Below are 21,257 nucleotides of genomic sequence, written 5' to 3' on the forward strand. Positions count from 1 at the left end.
TATACATTATTTAAAGCTGCTACTGTGAAATTGCAGCAATAGTTTGCAATTTTACAAGTGTACTGGAAATCATTAAATAACGTTTCACTGTAAAAATATTGTACTACTTTAATTTGTATATTCTTTATTTGCAGTATTTATTTTCCAGATTGCTGAATAATAATGACTAGCAATTTAAACAATTTATTAACTGCATAAGCTTTAAACAATATTTAACTGCATAAAGTGTTGTATAGTATGAAACTCAGTGCACCTATTATTTAATAAAAACAAAAATAATAATAATTTGACACATCTTAATCTTGATAAACAGGTCCAATTTTATTTAAAAAATCTCTTATTTATTAACATAGTCATAGAACAGTGTATTCAGTATTATTCTGAATTCCAAAATAAATTGGGCATGAAAATATTTACTTGAAACATATTACGCTGCTAAATATTAAGGTTAACCAATATTTAGCCAAAGTTGAAACCAACATCAAGTTAACCAACATGGTTATAATTAAATGGTTCGAAATACCATAAAGACAGTGATGAATTTTCACAACTTCATGGACAGTCCAACATGGCCAAACAACAAGCCCTCAAGTGAGTCCAAAAAAACTTCTGATCGAAAAAGGAGAACAGTTCAGATCCAGATGCTGTTCCAGCCCAGGATGCAAAGAGTGGCTAAAAAAATATATAAAAGAACAAAAAGGGCAATACATTAGATATTTTACAAAACAATGATACAGTCAGACAAAGACAGAGGGATGACAGATACAGTCAAAGGCAGAGAGAGTGATGATTGTTACAGTTAGATCAGTATGATATTAAACAGTAAAACACTAAAATTGTGAAAAATATTACAATTTTTACAAGTTATTACAAGTTTTATATTTTACTATACTTTCAAATATAATTTATTTCTGAGATGCAAAGCTGAATGTTCAGCATCATTACACCAGTGTTGCATGATCTTTCAGAGATCATTCTCATTTATTATCAATATCCTGATTTATTGTCAATGTTATTGTCAATGTTGTCAGTGTATGTTTTGGAGCCTGTGATACTTTTTTCAGGATTCTTTGATGAATAAGTTTCAAAGAACAGCAGTTATTTAAAATATACATTTTATCTAAAAATATAAATCTTTACAATCAATTTCAATGTAACATACTATATATAAGTATAATATATAAGATTCCTGAAAAAAGTATCACAGGTTAATAAAAATATTAAACAGCACAATTGCTTCTAACATTGATAATAAATCAGCATATACAATAATTTCTAAAGGATCACTAAAGGACATTGGAGTAATTAGAAGACTAGTGTATTGATGCTGAAAATTCAGAAATAAATTACATTTTTAAGTATATTAAAATGGATAAACAGGGCTCGAAATTGCGACCATTTAATCTGTGCGACCTCAAATTATATTTGGAAGCATTTGTGCGAGTGAGAGAAATGAGTGTGGTGCGACTCGGTTTCAAAACTGTCGCTTGCCTAACTACTGCACAGACTGCTGTGAGCTGATACAGTGACGGTTTCTTCAACATTACATAACTATTTAAACTTCATCTTCACATTATTACCTTAAATGCAGATTTGAGATATTAGCCGGAAGGGCTCGCAAAATCGCTAGCCTGACATCTCGGGGCTATTATGTTTCCAGTCGGGCTACCAGAATGTTTCACCGGACTGTCAGACGGTCTATCGTAAAGTAGAGGACTTCTGCAGGTGCTTAAAACTCCTCAATTTATTTGTATCAAATGTAAGGCCATAAAGTTATAAATATGTTAAATAGTATAAGAAAAGTCTTGATTATAAGTTTAAGAGACGAAAAGACGATCGCGTTTGGGTTGGATTAATCTTCAAAAAGGCAATGATGTCATTGTATAAATATGTGCACTGTACATTTCAAAGTCAAAACGCGGCACGGATGTCTTTATATGAATGTATCTGAAGGGAACCGACTGTCCTCAGAAACGTGTCGTTTGCATTTTCATTTCATGTCTGATAAACAGCGTTAAGGCTGGTTTGTGTACAGCTGTTACTAGGGAAACCGTAATATTTCAGGACTCCTAAAGCGCCCCCTTGTGACAAATAATGCATTTTTATTTCCAATACATTTTTTCAGCTGTTTATGGTCAAATTATTGCAATTTTCGATCCATGTGTAAATGTGAAAGAAGTTAATGTGCCTTTTAAAAATCTAAACAATTAAGTAATACTAATGTTATATATCTTATATAAATATAAGAAATTATATACTTGATTTATCCCTTTTAATGGTATAAAGGTTAAAATGCCATTGTATTAGATATTTTGTATTTGTGCCTGTATCTGAATTATAAATCATTTAATTTTATGGCTTAAAATCCTACCCTACATTGTCCAACCCCACTCTTACTGTTCATTTAACTTGTGCAGCTCTTAAAAAAGGTCATAAATTGCCTTAAATTGATATAAAAAAATTCTGCAGCTACACTAAATGGTGAAATAAAATTTCTGTATTGAAAACATTTTTGATTGACATTTAGACTCCTATCTGATTTTCTATATTTAAAAAAAAAAAGTCTTTTTTATTTGGGCTAGTTAAATTAATTTTCGGGATACCAAAATAGTACCTGCCCGAAGGGCTACCAGAGATTTTGACATTTTGCGATCCCTGAGCCGACAATCACTCCCTGTCACTGACACTGCGCTCCACTTAACTTGGAATTGGACTTTTTCTCTCTCTCTCTCTCTCTCTCTCTCTCTCTCTTAAAGACGTCTATTTGACATCTGATAGGAGACGTCCAATAGACGTATTGCAGATGAGCAAACTACATCTTGTAGATGTCTTGCGGATGTAAATGCAGACGCCAAATAGACATCTCTGTGATGTACGTGTGCTAATCAGAATCGGCCATTAAGAATCAAGATCGGCGCATAACTAAAAAGAAATTGGGTGCTCCTAAATTTTTGGGGATGCTCCTAACTTTTTGAAGTTGGGAGCACCAGTGCTACCAAGTAAAAAAGTTAATTTCGAGCCCTGATAAAACATTTTAATAATATTTCACAACATTATAGTTTTTTCTGTATTTTTTATCAATTAAATGCAGCCTTTATGAGCAGAAGATACTTATTTCAAAACATAAAACCTACTGATCACAAACTTTTGAACGCTAGTGTAGATAAAGGATAAAATAACATAATAAAAGGAAAAAGATCTTGGTGTATGTGTACTTACATGTCAGTAATTCTGCTGAAAATCCTTCGCATTGCAAAGAAAACTGGTAACTTGGGTTCACTTCTGCTGGTTTCTTCTGTGTTCTGTCGTTTTAGATGGGTCTTTTCCTTTCAACTTCTTTGTTTTTCTCTCAGGATAAATATCTACAAAACAGTCAGGAAGCAGACAATATGTAATTCACATTAGTTTTAGCTTTTGTACATCTGAATTATTCTCCCTAAAAAAACTCTCTCTACTTGAGTTGAGAAACATATTCTATCATATCTACATGTAAAATGCAGGTACTCAGATTGTTAGAATGCAACTATTACCTTTGTATGAACTCCAAAACTCCGTCTGTCTCCTCTTGATAACGTTAGTCCAGAATATGTAATATGCTGCGAACAGGCCAGACAGGACAATGGGCTGGATTAAGGCATTCTTCAAATCAAAGTTAGCAAAAAGCATTAACGTTACATTCAAACAATAAGCGAATAAGCAAGTTATCAAAGGTGCTAGTACATCTCACTGCTTACGTTAACCACTTTAACAGCACCGTTCAGAGTTTACGTGACACACATCCTCCGTGAGCGGCTGACCGCGAATCGCGAGCCCTAAATACGCGTTTTATTTCGGTGCCCGTGTTAACAGATGGCTGCCTGTGCAAATTTGTTGTACATCATAAAATAATAACGAGAAAGTGTGCTGATCAGCACGACGTCGCCGTGAATCACATCTTTTGCCAATGAAGCTTGTAATTCTTAACGTAGGAACCCAGAGATGTTACGCCTATAGCCGCAGGGGAATGTGTGTGTAATCCTTCCGCGACTGCAGTGCCGAATCCCCGCACAAGTCTCTCTCGTGCTCCGCGGACGGAGGATTCGTTAATCTGCGGTTACCGCGAATGTTTATGACACCTTATATTCTTTAATATTCTAATACAGTTACAAATTATGAAAAATAAAACAGAAATAAGACACTTACTTACCACAGTTATGAATCGTTCTTCTTGCTGCTCCCAAATGTCGACCGTTAAAGATAATCCCGCCTCTTTAGATTTGAAATTTACCAGAATGCATTGCGGTTTACAGCAATATGCTGTATTGGCTGTATTATAAGAAATACAACCCGCTGCTGTAAAATATTGCTGTAATTTTTACAGCAATTCGTTACAGTGTAGTTTTCTCCATCTCCACTATCCAACGACTCGTACAGCAGCTGTTTTGCGATCGAGCATTGGCTGCTGTGAAAGTACGCTAGCCAAAGTAGGCTTAAATATCAAACATGTTTGATATAAATCGGGGCAGCATATATACATAATGTAGAAACGGTGCTTTATGCTCAAATGTTCCAGTTTTGCGCATAAGTTAAATTCGCATTTTTGGATGGAAACACAGTTTATGAGGTGCCGAACTCTGCTGGCATCAGTGCGGGAGAGAGAGACCGAATGTGTCCACTCCGCTCTGCGCTCAATTTTTTTTAAATATATATAATAACAACCAAATGTCTCTGCGTCGCGCGACACAACGAATCGATTATGAAATTCGTTGCCAACGCTTTTAGTAATCGATTTTTATCGATTTTATCGATTCGTTGTTGCAGCCCTAATATGTTGTATTATTATTATTATTTTCAGTGTTAACTAATAGCATACACAGATTAATACACTTGAATTGACAGCTCTCTCACTAAAAATGTTCATGTGTCTTATGAGGGCACATCTTTCTTGCCAAATTCAGTCCTAGTGTGTTTTTGCAAGGAATTACACTCATTTACTCAAACATCAAAGTGTCCCGTGGGAATACTTGTCTATTTGCATGTTATAGATATTTCAAATCTTTTAAATATGGTAGATTATTGTAAGGGCAGATCAAACCTGTTTTTCTGTTTTTTGCATTCAGGTTGAGGTGTTTGGCAGCTTCAGCACAGGCTTGTATTTGCCTACAAGGTAATATTGATTTTTTTTTTTTTTTTGCTCTTGCTAATTTTCTCAGTTAGCACAATATTCATATGATCTTAAATAGTCTTATATACTACCAGTACAAGTTTTTGAACAGTAACATTTTTATTGCTTTTTTTTTTCTCTGCTGCTCATCAAGCCTGCATTTATTTGATTCAAAGTACAGCAAAAACAGTAACATTTTAAAATGTTTTATACTATTTCAAATAACTATTTTTTATTTGAATATTTATTTGAATAATTTATTCCTGTGATCAAAGCACGATCCTTCACAAATCGTTCTAATATGCTGATTTGCTGTTCAAGAAACATTTTTTGTTGTTATTATCAATATTTAAAATGGTTGAGTTGAGTAATTTTTTTTCAGGATTCTTTGATGAATAGCAAGATCCAAAGATCAGCTTTTATCTGAAATAAGCTTTTGTAACATTATACACTATACTATTCAAAAGCTTGGAGTCAGTATAAATTGATCCTTTTTATTTTTATTTTTGGAAAGAAATGATTGAAATTTATACTTTTATTTTGCATTGATGGTAAAGACATTTATAATTATACAAAAGCTTTCTGTTTTAGATAAATGTTGTTTTTCTGAACTTTCTTGTTATCAAAGAAACCTGAAAAAACCTACTTAGGCAGCAAGTCAGAATATTATTAGAATGATTTCTGAAGGATCATTTGACTGGAGTGATGATGCTAAAAATTCAGCTTTGAAATCACAGGAATAAATTACATTTTAAAATATATTCAGTTAGAAAACATTTATTTTAAATAGTAAAAATATTTAGTTTTTAGTTCTACTTTGGATTGAATAAATTCAGGCTTGGTGAGCAGAAGAGACTTCTTTAAAAAAAACATTAACATTAAAAAAAAAAAATTTGACTGGTAGTGTACATGCACCTTATTTATTTTGTGACATAAAATGCTATGCTAAGTATTATGACGTGTAGATGTGTACTTTAATGTGTGCTTGCAAGAAGGGGATTACGATTTGTAAATTTAGCTCTGCTTATCCTGTGATCCAGAGTGTGTGCATTTTTTTTTTTTGTGCCAATCTCACGTCACTCACTCACACTAGTCATATTGCGTTTATACGCCATCTGGATTACTGAACTGTGGCTTAGTGGAATAAATACTGTATGTTTGTGCCAATACACAAGTGTGCTAGTTGCTGAAACAGTTGAGTTAGGTACTCTTTTGTAACTTACTTGGGTGCCCTTCTATAAATGTGTTTTTAATTTGTTAAAATCCATCAAACCTACAGTACACATACTCATCATTCACTGTATTGTTCATTCATGAAAAAGAGAACCATATTATTTTGCTTATAATTAACACTTTCTTTCGTCCGTCTTTATACCAGTGATATAGACCTTGTGGTTTTTGGTCACTGGGAGACTTTACCTCTATGGACTCTGGAAGAGGCGCTCCGCAAGAGAAAAATTGCAGATGAAAACTCTGTCAAAGTCCTGGACAAAGCAACGGTATGAGCACTGCTTTGTGTCAGAAATCTATGTTGGCTGTTTTTGATGTCTGTCAGACATCCCTGCTTGTGTTTAACACTCTGTGTGTTTATAGGTCCCCATCATTAAACTGACAGACTTGCACACAGAGGTAAAAGTGGACATCAGCTTTAACGTACAGAATGGTGTTAAAGCTGCAAACCTCATCAAGGACTTTAAACAGGTGATTGTGGAGATTTTTTTTAAAGTCATAAATTACTATTTTGAGTTGTTTAGGTTTTAGAAACTCATTTTAACTGCATTTTCACCATCTCGGATTAGTTCACTTCCAGAATAAAAATTTCCTGATAATTTACTCATCCCTGTGTCATCAGAGATGTTCATGTCTTTTTTTCCAAAGTCGAAGAGAAATTAAGGTTTTTGAGAAAAACATTCCAGGATTTTTCTCCATATAGTGGACTTCAATGGTGGCCAACGTTGAATCTAGTGAAATGATCGGTCGTTTTCCAAAAGAAAAAAAGTTACAATTTATATACTTTTTAACCACAGATTCTCAAGAAAGTCGAGCACCCTTTACAAAAACGTCAGACGATTTTAAAGTTTTTCGCCCTACCCTACCTTTTTGAACTGAAGAACCCAGATGAAGAACTAACCACGCATGACCTTTCTAACATGACTAGATGCGCATTGCAGAGCTACTACAAAATGAACATTTGTGGTTAAAATGTATATATATTTTTTATTTTAATTTTTTTAAGAAAATGACAGATTGTTTCGCTAGATAAGACCCTTATTCTTCAGCTGGGATCATGCAGAGCTTTTTGAAGCTGCATTGAAACTATAATTTGGACCTTCAACCAGTTGGCCACCTATATGCAGAAAAATCCTGGAATGTTTTGCTCTAAAACTGAAGAAAGAAAGACATGAACATCTTGGATGACATGAGGGTGAGTATATTATCAAGACATTTTTATTCTGGAAGTGAAATCATCTTTAAAGTCAAGTGCACACTACAAGACTCAAGTCCAACGTCCTATTTTATGTCCTAATACGTGATACGAAGTCCTAGATTGTACATGATGTTGAATCTCATCTAGTGTAGTCTCAGCCTCAGACGTCACGCCCACGGAACATTGGCTAAACGTCTGATGCATATGGTACACTTAACTGGAAACACTTCAGGAATGTAGAATTCATCATCTGATTAGTTGAATTTGACTTTTATTTTCGTGGCGTTTATTTTCGGTCCGCCGGGAAACAAAGCGCCGACTGATTTACTCTTGTGTTTTGCTAAGAGGTGCTTATGCAGACGCCATTGTTGTTATACACTTTTGCAACGTTCGCGAACAAATTACTGTGTGAGAATGTATTGCAGGAATGCCCCATTAGTTATGGACTAATGATTTCTGTAGATACTATGCACAGCCTTTAAATTGGAGGTGGTCTTCAGTCTTGTAGTTGCAGTCTTTATACAGATTTATTTTCTGACTTGTGTGTATTTTTGTGTGTGTTTCAGCAATTTCCTGTGTTACCATACCTGGTGCTGGTTTTGAAGCAGTTTCTACTGCAAAGAGAGCTGAATGAGGTTTTTACAGGAGGAATTGGATCATACAGTCTGTTCCTCATGGTTGTCAGCTTCTTACAGGTAACACACTTTTACACACTCAAATGCACACACACTGTCTCACTAGTACACCAAAAGAAGTGCTGTTAACAAACATGTGCACTGTGACAGTAAAAATGGTTACGTTCTTACTAAAGATTTCTATTTCAAATAAATGCTGTTCTTTCTACTCTGAGTAAATTGCGGTTTCTACTGAAATATTAATCTGCACAGTTGCAAAACGTTGATAATAATAATAATAATAAATGGCTGCTAAAAACAACTTCAAATGCACACAACTCATCACTTTTTGTGAATATTAACTTGCTTAAGCTGGCTTTTGTTATCAGAGCCAGAGGTATTTGCCTAATCAGATTTGCCTCCAATCAAGTTAAAATCACCCATTTAATGATAATTGTTCATAGGCTTTGTGTTAATACAACAATTCCATTACAAAATTTGTGTTCTCTTCTATTTCCCAGCTGCACTACAGAGAGGACGCATGTAGTTCAAACCCAAACCTGGGTGTACTGCTGATTGAGTTTTTCGAGCTGTACGGACGGCATTTTAACTACCTGAAGACGGGCATCAGGATCAAAGACGGTGGCTCATACCTGGCCAAGGATGAAGTGCAGAAAGGCATGCTGGATGGGTACAGACCCTCTATGCTTTACATTGAGGATCCTTTGCAGCCAGGTACAAACACAAACCCACAGGCACATTTAAAACTGCTTAGAGGGATAGTTCAACCAAAAATGAACCCTAATGTCGTTCCAAACTTGTAAGACGTTTGTTCATTTTTGAAACACAAATTAAGATATTTTTGATAAAAACCAACAGCTTTCTGACCCTGCATAGACAGCAACACAACTGAAACTTTTAAGACGAAGAAAGGTAGTAAGGACTCCGTTAAAATAGTCCATGTGACATCAGTAGTTTAACCTTAATTTTATGAAGCTACGAGAATGCTTTTTGTGTGCAAACAAAACAAAAATAACAACTTTATTCATTTTTGTCTGAACTATATCTTTAACATTTTAAAACAGTTTAACAGATATGAAAATGTCATTGTATAGGATTGTATAGATGTTGTTCTGATTCATATCATTTGTGTCATAGAAAATGATGTTGGGCGAAGTTCATATGGGGCGATGCAGGTGAAAGAGGCTTTTGATTACGCTTACGTTGTCTTAAGTCATGCTGTGTCCCCAATTGCCAAGTACTATCCCAACAACAAGGCAGAGAGGTGAGACAATATGTGTGTTTAAAATGTTTAGTTTTCTTAGTTTTAAGGATGGGCAGAACATTAGTTATTTTTTGGTATTTTATTAATTTAAAAAGAGTTTCTTTATTGACCCATGATGTAATATGTAGTCTGGACACTATGACAGTAGTATTCAAGCTCTTTTGGTTTAAGAAATGTCAGTGGCAATATGCATTGCTTTATTGAACATAGATAATGAGTCTTGTTCACTAGTATTTACAAGGATTATTTGTATTTTAGTTTACAACACATGTATATGCATGTGAATTCTTAAACTGGTTCTAATGTTAATGTATTTGGAGTATTCTAATCACCCATAGTTATAGGGCTGGGCGATAATTCGATAACGATAATTATCGCGACACGATAATGACAGTTCGTTAAGCACTCGATAATGTTTACGCACTATGCGTAACGCTGCGCAGGCATTTTGCTGCCTGCACTTCCGGATGCCGCACGCAGTATTTAGTTTACAGCCACAGGGCTCTACAGTGCGACCATTTCACTCGCATTTGCGACTAAAAATTTGTACGTGCGACTGTAAAAAAAAAAATATTTAGAGCACCATGTGAGACTGATCCGATCAGCATATTTGTGTTTGCGCTCAGCGGAGCTTCAAAGGTTTCTACGTGTTTTTGCAATGTTGAGTAATGTATCACAGACATATCTCACCAATCCTTTCATAAATAAAGTATAGAGAGAGTGTAAATAAGAGATTGATTGTTCAGTAAAGAGAGCGTCGATGTTTATAATAGAGCTTTGTGATATCGCGAACTAAGATGAGTGACAGCTTTTAAATTTTTTTAAGTGAGTTTGTAAATGAGATATTGATCTAACACAGCTAAAATAAACAACGTTATTATTAAGTGACTTACATTGTCTGACTACAACAGTATGCCTGATTTTGCTCTATTTCGTCGTCAAAGGTAATCTGAAACAAGTCACAACTGCGCGCATCTCCACTCAAACACAGCAGTGTTTCATTCATGAATGAACTTGCGTTTTTAAACGAATCTAGTAAAATGATTCAATTTCCCATTCATAACGATAGTCACTCGCTTTATTCTCGAATGAACCATCCGTTCGAACGAATCAAAAGAATGATATGATTCAGTAATTAAATCAGTGTCTTGCCGCCACCTGCTGGCAGATCTGTTAAGTTATTTAAATCTTTAAAAACAAAGGTAAAAAACAAAATTCCCCTGTAAATCACTTTGATGAGTCAAATATCACCTCGTAATAGGAAGGCTAATTTTTTATCAGAGTTTTGATTATTGTTTGGAATGTGCTCCTAAAATTTTGACTGTGCTCCTGAATTTTTTAAGTTAGGAAAGTAAGCGAAGAGCCCTGAGCCATATATTTTTTATTATTTATATTGTCAGACAGCCAAAACATTTTACAAAATGTGTTAAATCAGCTGCACAAAGGGATTGGCATGCTGAAAAGATTCTCTATTCTTATTTTTGTTGAATGATAAATATACTTAAAAATCACTTTAACTCTGCTTTTACAGTCAGAGCCATGTTACAAATGTTGTATCATATCATATCACGGTTCTTATTTTTTTATAAAAACGTTTTATATATTCTATTAATATTAATAATATTGTATTCTATTGATGTTGATTTTACTAGTAATATTCTAATCTGTATTCTACCTCAATGGATCATTGTTTGGAAAGTATTTGTCATGTTCTGACAATAGACCATAAATAATAATTAACTGTCTGGTTTTTCTTTCATTCAGGAGTAAAACTCTGCCTTTAAAATTGATAGATATAAAGATTTGACATTTATCGTGATAATTATCGATATCGACTGATATGAAAAAAATTATCGTGATAATTTTTTTTGCCATATCGCCCAGCCCTACATAGTAATTTGCATAAACATACAGTGGTGGCCAAAATTATTAGAACTCTAGTATTTTCACCAGGTTTTAAGTCAGTTATTTCTATCTTTTGCTGTAGTGTGTCAGTAGGAAATAGCAGTTTACATTTCCAAACATTAATTTTGCCATTAATTGTAACATTCCAGTGAGATTTTTGTTTGCACAAAATTTTTGTGTTGTCAGAATCCTTGTGCAAACAAAAATCCCACTGGATTATTACAATTAATGGCAAAATGAATGTTTGGAAATGTAAACCGATATTTCCTACTGACACACTACAGCAAAAGATTTAAGACTTAAATCCATTTTTAGCTAGTGAAAATACTAGTGTTCTAATAATTTTGGCCAAAAAAACTGCAAACTGACAGATTAACATTGTGAAATCTAATAATAATAGTCATAGATGAAAAAAAAATAGTGAGTAAAATTAGGATCTACGTAAGATAGGATTCATGATTGGTGCTATCTTTTCCCCCACAGTATTCTAGGTAGAATAATCCGCGTCACACAGGAAGTAGCAGAGTACCGTGACTGGATCAGTGCGCAGTGGGGCCAGAGGAGCAACAATGAGCCGGTGCTCAACTGTAATGGTAAGACATTATCCCTGAGCTCATTTGGTCTATCTTTCACTTTAGAAAGCTGAATATCCATTTTTTGTTTCTCCATAGCAAATGATGTCACGCTGCTAGTCGAGTCTGAGAAGCTTGACGAGTGTAATAATAACTTTTCAGAAGATAGTGCGATGCTTCCCACTGTTCCCCGGAGCAAAATGTCATCAAACTCCTCCTCTCCTTCCCCCTCTTCCCCTTCATCACCATCATCGTCTTCACCATCTTCAACTGCCTCTAGCTCAAGTGATGCGGTAAGTTCTTATATCCATATATATATATATATATATATCCATGCAAATCTACATTTTCTTTTTGAAGACGCATATGAAAAGATGCAATCCGGCACACTATCAATACTTGCTAGATATTAAAGTTTATTATCACAAGCACAAGCAATGTTTCAGTCCACTGAGCACCTCTTTGAACACACCTAAAATGTTATTATAGATTTTCTTTCTATATGTAAAAGATTTTGAGGAAAACACTCCAGGATTTTTCTCCATATAGTGAACATCAATGATGGTCAATGGGTTGAAGGTCCAAATTGCAGTTTCAGTGCAGCTTTAAAGGGCTCTACATGATCCCAGCCCAAGGAACAAGGGTCTTATGTAGCCAAACAATCGTTAATTTTCTTAAAACAATAAAAATTTATATAATTTTTCACCAGAAATGCTTGTCTTGCACCAGCCCGACTTCACACATTGCATAATCATGTTGGAAAGGTCACGCATGACGTAGGCCAAAGTACCAACCCAGTGTTTACAAAACGGATGTGCAAAGAAAGTCAAATGCCCTTTACAAAAAAAGGTAAAACAACAATGTCAGATTATTTTTAAGTTAGAGGTGGTCATGAGATGGAGTTTTTTTGCCCTACCCTACCTTTTTGAACCAAAATTACACAGACAAAGGCAAGGCAAGTTTATTTATATAGCACATTTCATACACAATGGTAATTCAAAGTGCTGTAATAATAATCACAACAATAAAAACAAAGAATTTAAGAACATTTAAAATGATTTAAAAATGTATTTAAAATGAACTAAAACAGTTAAGAATAAAAATGATTATACATAAAATACAGTGCAAGAACTAACTACGTGTGACCTTTCCAATATGATTAAAGGAACACTCCACTTTTTTTGGAAATAGGCTCATTCTCCAACTCCCCCCGAGTTAATAAGTTGATTTTTACCGTTTTGAAATCCATTCAGCCGTTCTCCTGTTCTGGCGACATCACTTTTAGCATAGCTTAGCATAAATCATTGAATCCTATTAGACCAGTAGCATCGCGTTCAAAAATGACCAACGAGTTTCGATATTTGTCCTATTTAAAACTTGACTCTTCTGCAGTTATATCGTGTACTAAGACCAGCGGAAATGTAAAGCTGCGGTTTTCTAGGCCGATAAGATTAGGAACTACACTCCCATTCCGGCGTAATAGTCAAGGAAGTTTGCTGCCGTAACATGACCGAAGCAGGCGCAGTAATACCACACAGCACATGTGCAAATGTTTACTTCCGTCAACATATCCAACGTGCATGCAGCATAGGCAGCGTTCCTCGCCATGGAGACATTTTTGAGAGACGATTTAGAAGATATTTACTTTGGTGCAGATCCTGAACCGTATCAATTTGAACCAGAATTCACTGAAGCTAAGGTTTTGGTACGCGAAAGACAAGAAAGTGTGTCTGAACTGCCTGGGACAGAAGGGATGAGGAGAGCAGATTCGAGCTGGTGGGGCTTGCCAACCCATGCCAACTGAAAGTGAGTGCCTGTGTTGTCGCGAGTGGGACCAGGTATTGCCATCGATGGCAAGGGTGGATCTACCTGATGAGGAAGTTGCATGTCGCAACATCCGAGGACTTGGATGCAATGCTGCATCCTGCAGTAGTAGACTTTTTTTCCGGTTTGATCAAATAAACTAGAAAAAACGTCACACGCCGAGTGGACTTAATGGCCAGCTGTCGCAAGAGTAAGTTATTCCTGCAACCACTACAATATATAATATAAAGATTTTAAATGCATACTGTCAGTTTGCATTTTCAGGCTTATATTCATGATGTACACTTTTAGTCAAAACTGACTTTAAACACCACCGACTGTTCGCAATAACTTTCTTTTGCAATCATACATGGAATTTGGTCATAGCAAATACTAGGCCAACTGTTCGCCCAAAACTACTCTTCAGGGGTTGCATTTCACAGGTAACGTTAGCCAACAATATCATGTTTCACTTACAGCCGTGGGCGATGCTCCTCGTTGTCCTGTCTGTAACGTTAGTTTGAAGATTGTTGGGATCGCCGTGTCCTTTAGACGCCGTGCTGTAGTACCGGTAAAACTATCCAAATAGTCATCTGGTTCAAAATCCTCGGAGCAAACACGCCATTTCTTGATCGTTGCTAACGGTGTTTTGAGATCCATGTTCAGAGCAGCCAGCCATTGATTCATTAGTCGGAATTGCTTTTTTTTTTCGTGGGAATTCTATGAAACATGGTAGTAGAGTACGTCTTCGACTTACTATCACAGCCCCTTACAATGCACATAACCATAGCTAATCGCACACAGGTAAATCCAGCCACTAACAATTTACCAGCTGCAACTCTGACAGCTGCAACAACCGGAATTACACAAACTTAGCACCGGTCACATTGGAAGTTACCTAGCTGGGATCTAATTTCAGGCGCTTTGTGATATTACTGCGCCTGCTTCGGTCATGTTACGGCAGCAAACTTCCTTGACTATTACGCCAAAATGGGAGTGTAGTTCCTAATCTTATCGGCCTAGAAAACCGCAGCTTTACATTTCCGCTGGTCTTAGTACACGATATAACTGCAGAAGAGTCAAGTTTTAAATAGGACAAATATCGAAACTCGTTGGTCATTTTTGAACGCGATGCTACTGGTCTAATAGGATTCAATGATTTATGCTAAGCTATGCTAAAAGTGATATCGCCAGAACAGGAGAACGGCTGAATGGATTTCAAAACGGTAAAAATCAACTTATTAACTCGGGGGGAGTTGGAGAATGAGCCTATTTCCAAAAAAAGTGGAGTGTTCCTTTAAGTAATGCGTGAAGAAGTGCATGTGCATTGCAGAGCTAGTGCAAGATGAGCATTTGTGGTTAACAAGTATATAAACTTTTTTCAGATCGTTTTGCTAGGTAAGACCCTTATTCCTCGGCTGGGATTGTGTAGAGCTCTTTGAAGCTGTATTGAAGCTGCAGTTTGGATCTTCAACCACCATTTAAGTCCAGTATATGGAGAAAAATCCTGGAATGTTTTCCTCGTTTCTTTTCTTCTGTTTAAATAACAATCATTTTATTTATATTCAACTATTTTTAAAATGATTTTTTCCATTGACCCTAAAATAACATTAAATGCTGTTTTAGCTTAAAACCAAATATATTTTTGTAAAAGCATGTATTTTTTGCCTGGCTTTCTGCAGGACTCTGATGGAACGCCCTATAAAACTTCCAAAGCTTTGGGTGGCCGTGGCTCTAACTCATACAGTGAGAATACAGGAAGGAATCTGTCCAATCACAGGTCACAAAATCATTCAGCAACAGTGCCCACTCCCACTAATAAGGGCAATAAGGTAAGAACCTGATGGAAGTGACTACGATTCCATTTATGTTTGAAACATTGGAACAGTATCTCAGCAATACATTCACTGGTAACACTTTACTATAACATTGAATTAGTTAGCATTGGTTGACAAATTGATTTGGTATTGGTTAACAAATTCAAGGTATCATGAATTATTCCACAGTACTTGTTTAATGTCACTGTCCACTAATACATTTGTAACATTTTAAGTTGTATTTCCAAGTTACTTTTTTTCTCCTCTGCTTTAGCCTAATCCAGCTTTCTAATAAACCTTGCATTGTGTACCATGACTATGTATTTTAAAGAGATAGTTCACCCAGAAATGTCATTAATTACTCACCCTCATGTCTTTCCAGACCCGTAAGACCTTTGTTTATCTTTGGAACACAAATTAAGATATTTTTGATGAAATCCCTGTGTAGACAGCGACGCAACTGTCATGTTCAAGGCCCAGAAAGGAAGTAAAGACATTGTTAAAATAGTCCATGTGACATCAGTGGTTCAACCATGGTTTTATGAAGCTATGAGAATACTTTTTGTGCACAAAGAAAACACATAACGACTTGTATTCAACATTTTTTCTCTTCTGTGTCAGTCTTGACGCTCGTTCACAAGAGCGTCGTGGTACTCTCGTGTATACGAGTAAAGGTGCGGTCACACTGCACTTTTCGTTCCATTGACTTCCATTCATACGCATGCGAATGCGTTAGACTGGAAACGCAAGCCTGTGCAAAATATTTTCGCATTTCGCTGCGTCTGAAAGTTCAAGCTTGGTGAATTCTGACCAACGAATTCGCATCACATGACTCTGTGTGACCAACAGGAGATCGATACGTCACAGCATGACCTCTAGCTGAATGATAAGAACCTTAAATTTAAACATTTAAAACTGCAGCACTGTGGTAAAGTGTAATAGATTGTATGTTTTTTACATTTAAATGTATTATTAGTGTCATGTGCTGAATTTAACTTTTTAAAAAGAAGCTGCATAGCATGACGTCATATCACGACCGTTGCAGCAGCATCCGAAGGAATTTCGCATGCTCAAAGTCTAGTGTGACCGGGGCTTAAAAGACTGACACAGAAGAGAAGAAATTGTTAAATATATTTGTTTATTTTCTTTTGTTTGTGCACAAAAAGTGTTCTCGCAGCTCCATAAAATTACGGTTGAACCACTAATGTCACATGGATTTTAATGATGTCCTTACTATCTTTCCGGACCTTAAATGTATCAGTTGCTGTCTATGCAGGGTCTGAAAGCTCTCAGATTTCATCAAAAATATCTTAATTTGTGTTCCAAAGATGAACGAAAACCTTACGGGTTTGGAACAACATGAGGGTTAGTAATTCATGACAATGATGCTTGAAAAATGTTCTAATGTTAACAATGTAACATGTGGCATTGGAGTTTTATTGTTAGAGTTTACCTTAATATAAAAGTCATCTTTGATGTTTCTTTCTTTTCTTTTATTCAGAGTCGACAGCTTGCCAACAAAAGTGCTCAAGGGCAGCACAACAACCCCAACAAGATCCAGCAAAACAGCAAGTCCCAAAAATCCAACATGAAGAAGAGGAAACCTCAGCGTGAGGTAGCGCATGAGGACCTGTGTAGATAGGGGGAGCTGTTCTTGCAGACTCACACCTGCGCTTAACGTCTCTGACCACAGAAGGGTGCTGTGGGTATCATTTATCTCTCCTGTCCCACTGTTTAAGGGATGCGTGTGACTTTGTAGCTGGAAAAGGAAAAGGAAAAAAAAAAGAATAATTAATCATGTGGGAGAGTTTAGGCCTGATCTCCACTGGCTTCTGCACAGCTTTTGCTCACTGCCCATACGGGAGCTGCACTGCTCTACTGGAGATGTGGAGGACCAGAGAATGTAGGAGAGAGAATTCTACTTGAGCAATACCTTGAAGCCCTGGACTTTTGCCTCACTGAGGACAACTGAAATGAAAAAAGGATTCAAATGACAAAAAAAAAGTTATATTGAAAGTGCAAAGATTTTTAAATGTCTAAAAAAAACATGAAAATGTAATTAGTACAAAAATTATGCATGTTTTTTTTTTCTTTTTTTGAAGAGTGGTTCTTTTTTTTGTCATGTACGCAGATTATACAAATATTTGTACAAGAAAAAAAAATGATACAAAAAGAAAAAAACACAAAAAAACAAACAAAACACAAAATACCCCCAAAAATAGTGTCCAACATGGAAATGGTTTCATAATACTTTTATAGTATTGTTCAAATTTTGCCATGCTATAGATGTACACACATTAACCGGAAACAGCTCCTCACAGCTCGCTGTACGGGTTTGGGTTCGATTGCCAACACTTATCATCAGCCTCTTCTGCTGTTCTATTGTTTGTGTAATGATGTGGTTAGGCAGTGTGAGAGAGCTGTTAGTAGTTGACTACATATCCCCAAAACACACACAACTTGGTGTACACCGTGTGCATGTGTGTGTTTGTGTGTGAGCGGTTTGTCAGCAAGAGGAGTAATGTGTACTGACCTGGAAATTTGAAGAACACTACAGCTGTGGTTTTCAGTCTGCTTCTCTGAATGATCTGCCCATCACAAATAAGTTGTATTTGTTAATGTATTTATTTTTATCAAAGATAAACATGCTGGCAGCAGGGGCCAGACATTTTTGTGTTCTGTCTTACGACAGAGAGAATGGCTTGTCCTGTAGTGTGCTATATATATATTTTATTTTTTTCCTCTGAATGTCAACTACCCTTTTTTCGATAACAATTGAGTGACCAAGTTTATTTCTGAAAGTACATTTTAACAGATATAGAAAAGATGGTTTAAACTTTTTAATTTGTGGCTGGTCTACTAAGGAAGATGAGGTTATTTTTGTGTGACTTTTTATTTTTCTCCATTCCACTGGATTTCGATGTATTGAGAAAGAACGCCTGTTCTCTCTAAATTAATATTGCAATTCTTCAGATAAACAGTAGGTGGTGGTGTAACCTAAGGTTATTTCATGCACTGTAATTCCCCTGTCACCTTTTTTTTTTTTTTTAGATTTGCATAATAGTTTTCACAGTTCTCTGGTGTAAGTTTAAGAGATGATGGCTTTTGATGAGGAGGTAATATTAGTTACTCCACTTGTGTTGAGTGTATATGATGTTAAAAGCCAGTAGTATGTCTTGAAACAACGGATGCCACTGAAATAGAGTTGAGAGAGACGCAGAGATAGAACAAATTGAAAGATCATTAGTGCCACAGCCAGTGCTCCAGACAGGTTTACTTCACATGTATCCATGATCATCCATGCAATAAAAATTACAGCACAACTTTCAAACTTCAAGCTGGTACATTTACTATTCTATAAACTTTCTCTTGTTTGTTTGGAAAAGTTGCTATACATTTTGTACTGTCCTAATGTTAAGTGTACTAAATGTTGTTTGGACAATTTGTGATACCGTTTAATGTCTTGGTATTGGGCGTTTAGATAAACGCCACTGATTAAGCCAAGCGAATTAATACTATATTATAGTCAGCCGATACAGCAGAACAAAACTTAATACACAATATAAGTAAAACTGATATTATGGTCTCTCTCCAAGACCCAGATACGCTTTGTTAAAGACAGTTCTGTTTTTTGCAAATTTACTTTACGCACAAATTGAAAATACTGTTACCTTAAGAGGAATTTTGAAAAAAAAATGTATTAGATTGTAGCTGCATTTTTTGCATCTGAAGTGTCACAAATTACTGCACCAGGTTTAACATGACACTGAAAGCATTGATAATCTTAGTTCTGTTCAAATCCCGCTTCTAATTGTGTTCTTTGACTGTGGAAAACAAAGAACTGAGCAAATGATGCTTATCGTTTGCCTACCAGACTCGGACATTTATCTTACCCTCATCTCTATTGTCTTTGGCATGCCAATATAATACTTTGCTATTTATATGATCTGTGATTTATTTGTATATATATGAAGATAATACGGCAGTGGTTTGGGAACAATTGTTGCTGCTTGAGCAGTCATATCACACTTTCCAAAATCAGTCACCAAATAATCCAAAAAAAAAAAAAAAGAGGCAGAGATACTGTTTAATTCTACTTTTTGTATATTTCCTACTTTGTAGTGCCTGTCTGTGAAGTGTAGGCTATTGCAGCTGGTTCACTGATATGCACAAAGCACAGAACTGCAGCTTTCACAATGTTTCTATTGACTTCTCAATAGTCACATCTATGTTAAAAACTGGTAATCCCAAAAATAAGCGAATATTGAATATGCGTAAACGATTATATATTTTATTATTTTTTATATAATATTTCATGGTTGATCTTTATTTTGAAAACAAATTGTTTTGAGTCATTGTTTTGAGGCTGTGTCACTCATATTATTAGCTCTTATAGGCTACTATTAAGACATCAATATGTTTTGTATATTTTTGTGAGAATGAAAAGGGAATAAAGCTCAATTTTGGACTCAATCATAAGGAAGATCTGTATTCTACAATAATAAAATGCACTTTAAAAACAGCAGTGTAGCTGTGTTATATGTACAGTTTACATTTATTTTTCTTGCAGATGCCTTATAGACACTATATACTACATTGTATTGTAGAAGTATTCACCATGAAGCTTACACTAGTTGTAGATGTACCTGAGAGAAAATAGATTTCACAGCAGTAGGAATTTAAAAGCTTGTTGTTTTGGACAAGAATGGACATAGACATTTGTACATTTTATGGGTTTGGCTTCCGGTCCCATCTGCGCCCAGCTGTTTTTAGCCCTACAAAACAGCTCATTTTGCTGCTTGATATTGCAAATTGGTGTGTCTTACCATATTAATTTAATGTATTATCTTAATTATGAACACACTGGTTTGTAGTGCAAACAGTTTTAGCGTTTACTGCATGTTTTTCTTCTCACTATTTCCCTATAGTGGCTAATGAACCGGAAGTCTCGCCCATAGGCTTACATTTGCGTTGATGAAAAAGGTAAAAAATAGTAAAGCTTGTAGATAGGGAGTACATGTTAAGAAAAAAATTCATAATATTTTTAGAATGACATAATTTCTTTTTTTTTTCAAACCTAGTCTGCATTTTTTTATATGTATTTATTTTCCAAATGAGCTGTAACTCATAATTATTGATTATATTTGTTTTAATTTTAAGCTAAAACCGCCTGTACTTTGATTTTGCTGTAAATAAAGCAAACCTTTGATACTAATTACATTTTTTTTTGTAAAAAATCTAATAACATGAAAACTTTGGACATTTTTTATACTTGAAACTAAAACTATGATAACTTTACTACATTAAATTTTTGTTTCACAGGAAAAAATACACAGTCCTTGAGTATGTTTGTATTGAATGGACATGGTCAAAAAATATATATTTTTTAAGACATTTACAGAATGCAATCACCAATTCTCATAGTTGATACCTTCAAAAATTAGATTTTTTTTCTTCAAACCTAGTCTGGGGGTAAAATGCCTAGTTACTCTGTTCTGAACATTAAATCCTTTGTTTTTCCATCAGATGTATTTTAACTAGTTGGTTGAATAAAAATATTTGGGTTTTATATTTAAAAATTAGCATCAGGTAACAATATTTTTCAAATAAGCAATAATTTTGTAATTCATAATTATTGATTATTATTTTTTAAATGATAAGCTAAAACTGCCCATACTCTGATTTTGCAG

General features: G+C 35.2%; 1 protein-coding gene and 1 long non-coding RNA gene across 3 annotated transcripts in view; one reads left to right on the plus strand and one right to left on the minus strand.

The window, feature by feature from the left end:
- Positions 1–20,089, plus strand: part of tent4b (terminal nucleotidyltransferase 4B) — a 43,217-nt gene extending 23,128 nt beyond the window's left edge. Inside the window, exons 3-12 of the mRNA XM_073836059.1 lie at positions 5,100–5,146; positions 6,522–6,642; positions 6,737–6,844; positions 8,138–8,266; positions 8,707–8,920; positions 9,344–9,470; positions 11,859–11,968; positions 12,047–12,240; positions 15,433–15,582; positions 17,069–20,089. Of these exons, the coding sequence (XP_073692160.1) occupies positions 5,100–5,146; positions 6,522–6,642; positions 6,737–6,844; positions 8,138–8,266; positions 8,707–8,920; positions 9,344–9,470; positions 11,859–11,968; positions 12,047–12,240; positions 15,433–15,582; positions 17,069–17,209 (1,341 nt within the window). The 3' untranslated portion in view covers positions 17,210–20,089. The remainder of the gene's footprint in view (positions 1–5,099; positions 5,147–6,521; positions 6,643–6,736; positions 6,845–8,137; positions 8,267–8,706; positions 8,921–9,343; positions 9,471–11,858; positions 11,969–12,046; positions 12,241–15,432; positions 15,583–17,068) is intronic.
- On the minus strand, positions 362–4,240 carry LOC141330962 (uncharacterized). 2 transcript variants are annotated; one of them, XR_012355214.1, is made up of 4 exons: positions 4,187–4,240; positions 3,531–3,596; positions 3,220–3,362; positions 362–672 (listed from the first exon to the last, which is right to left on the minus strand). It is a non-coding gene; the product is annotated as an uncharacterized lncRNA (long non-coding RNA). The 2 variants fall into 2 exon arrangements; XR_012355213.1 differs by lacking the exon at positions 4,187–4,240 and having other exon boundaries at positions 3,531–3,841.
- Positions 20,090–21,257: the final 1,168 nt, after the last annotated feature.

The sequence above is a fragment of the Garra rufa genome, chromosome 3, assembly GCF_049309525.1.
Source record: "Garra rufa chromosome 3, GarRuf1.0, whole genome shotgun sequence".
Classification (NCBI taxonomy): Eukaryota; Metazoa; Chordata; class Actinopteri; order Cypriniformes; family Cyprinidae; genus Garra; species Garra rufa.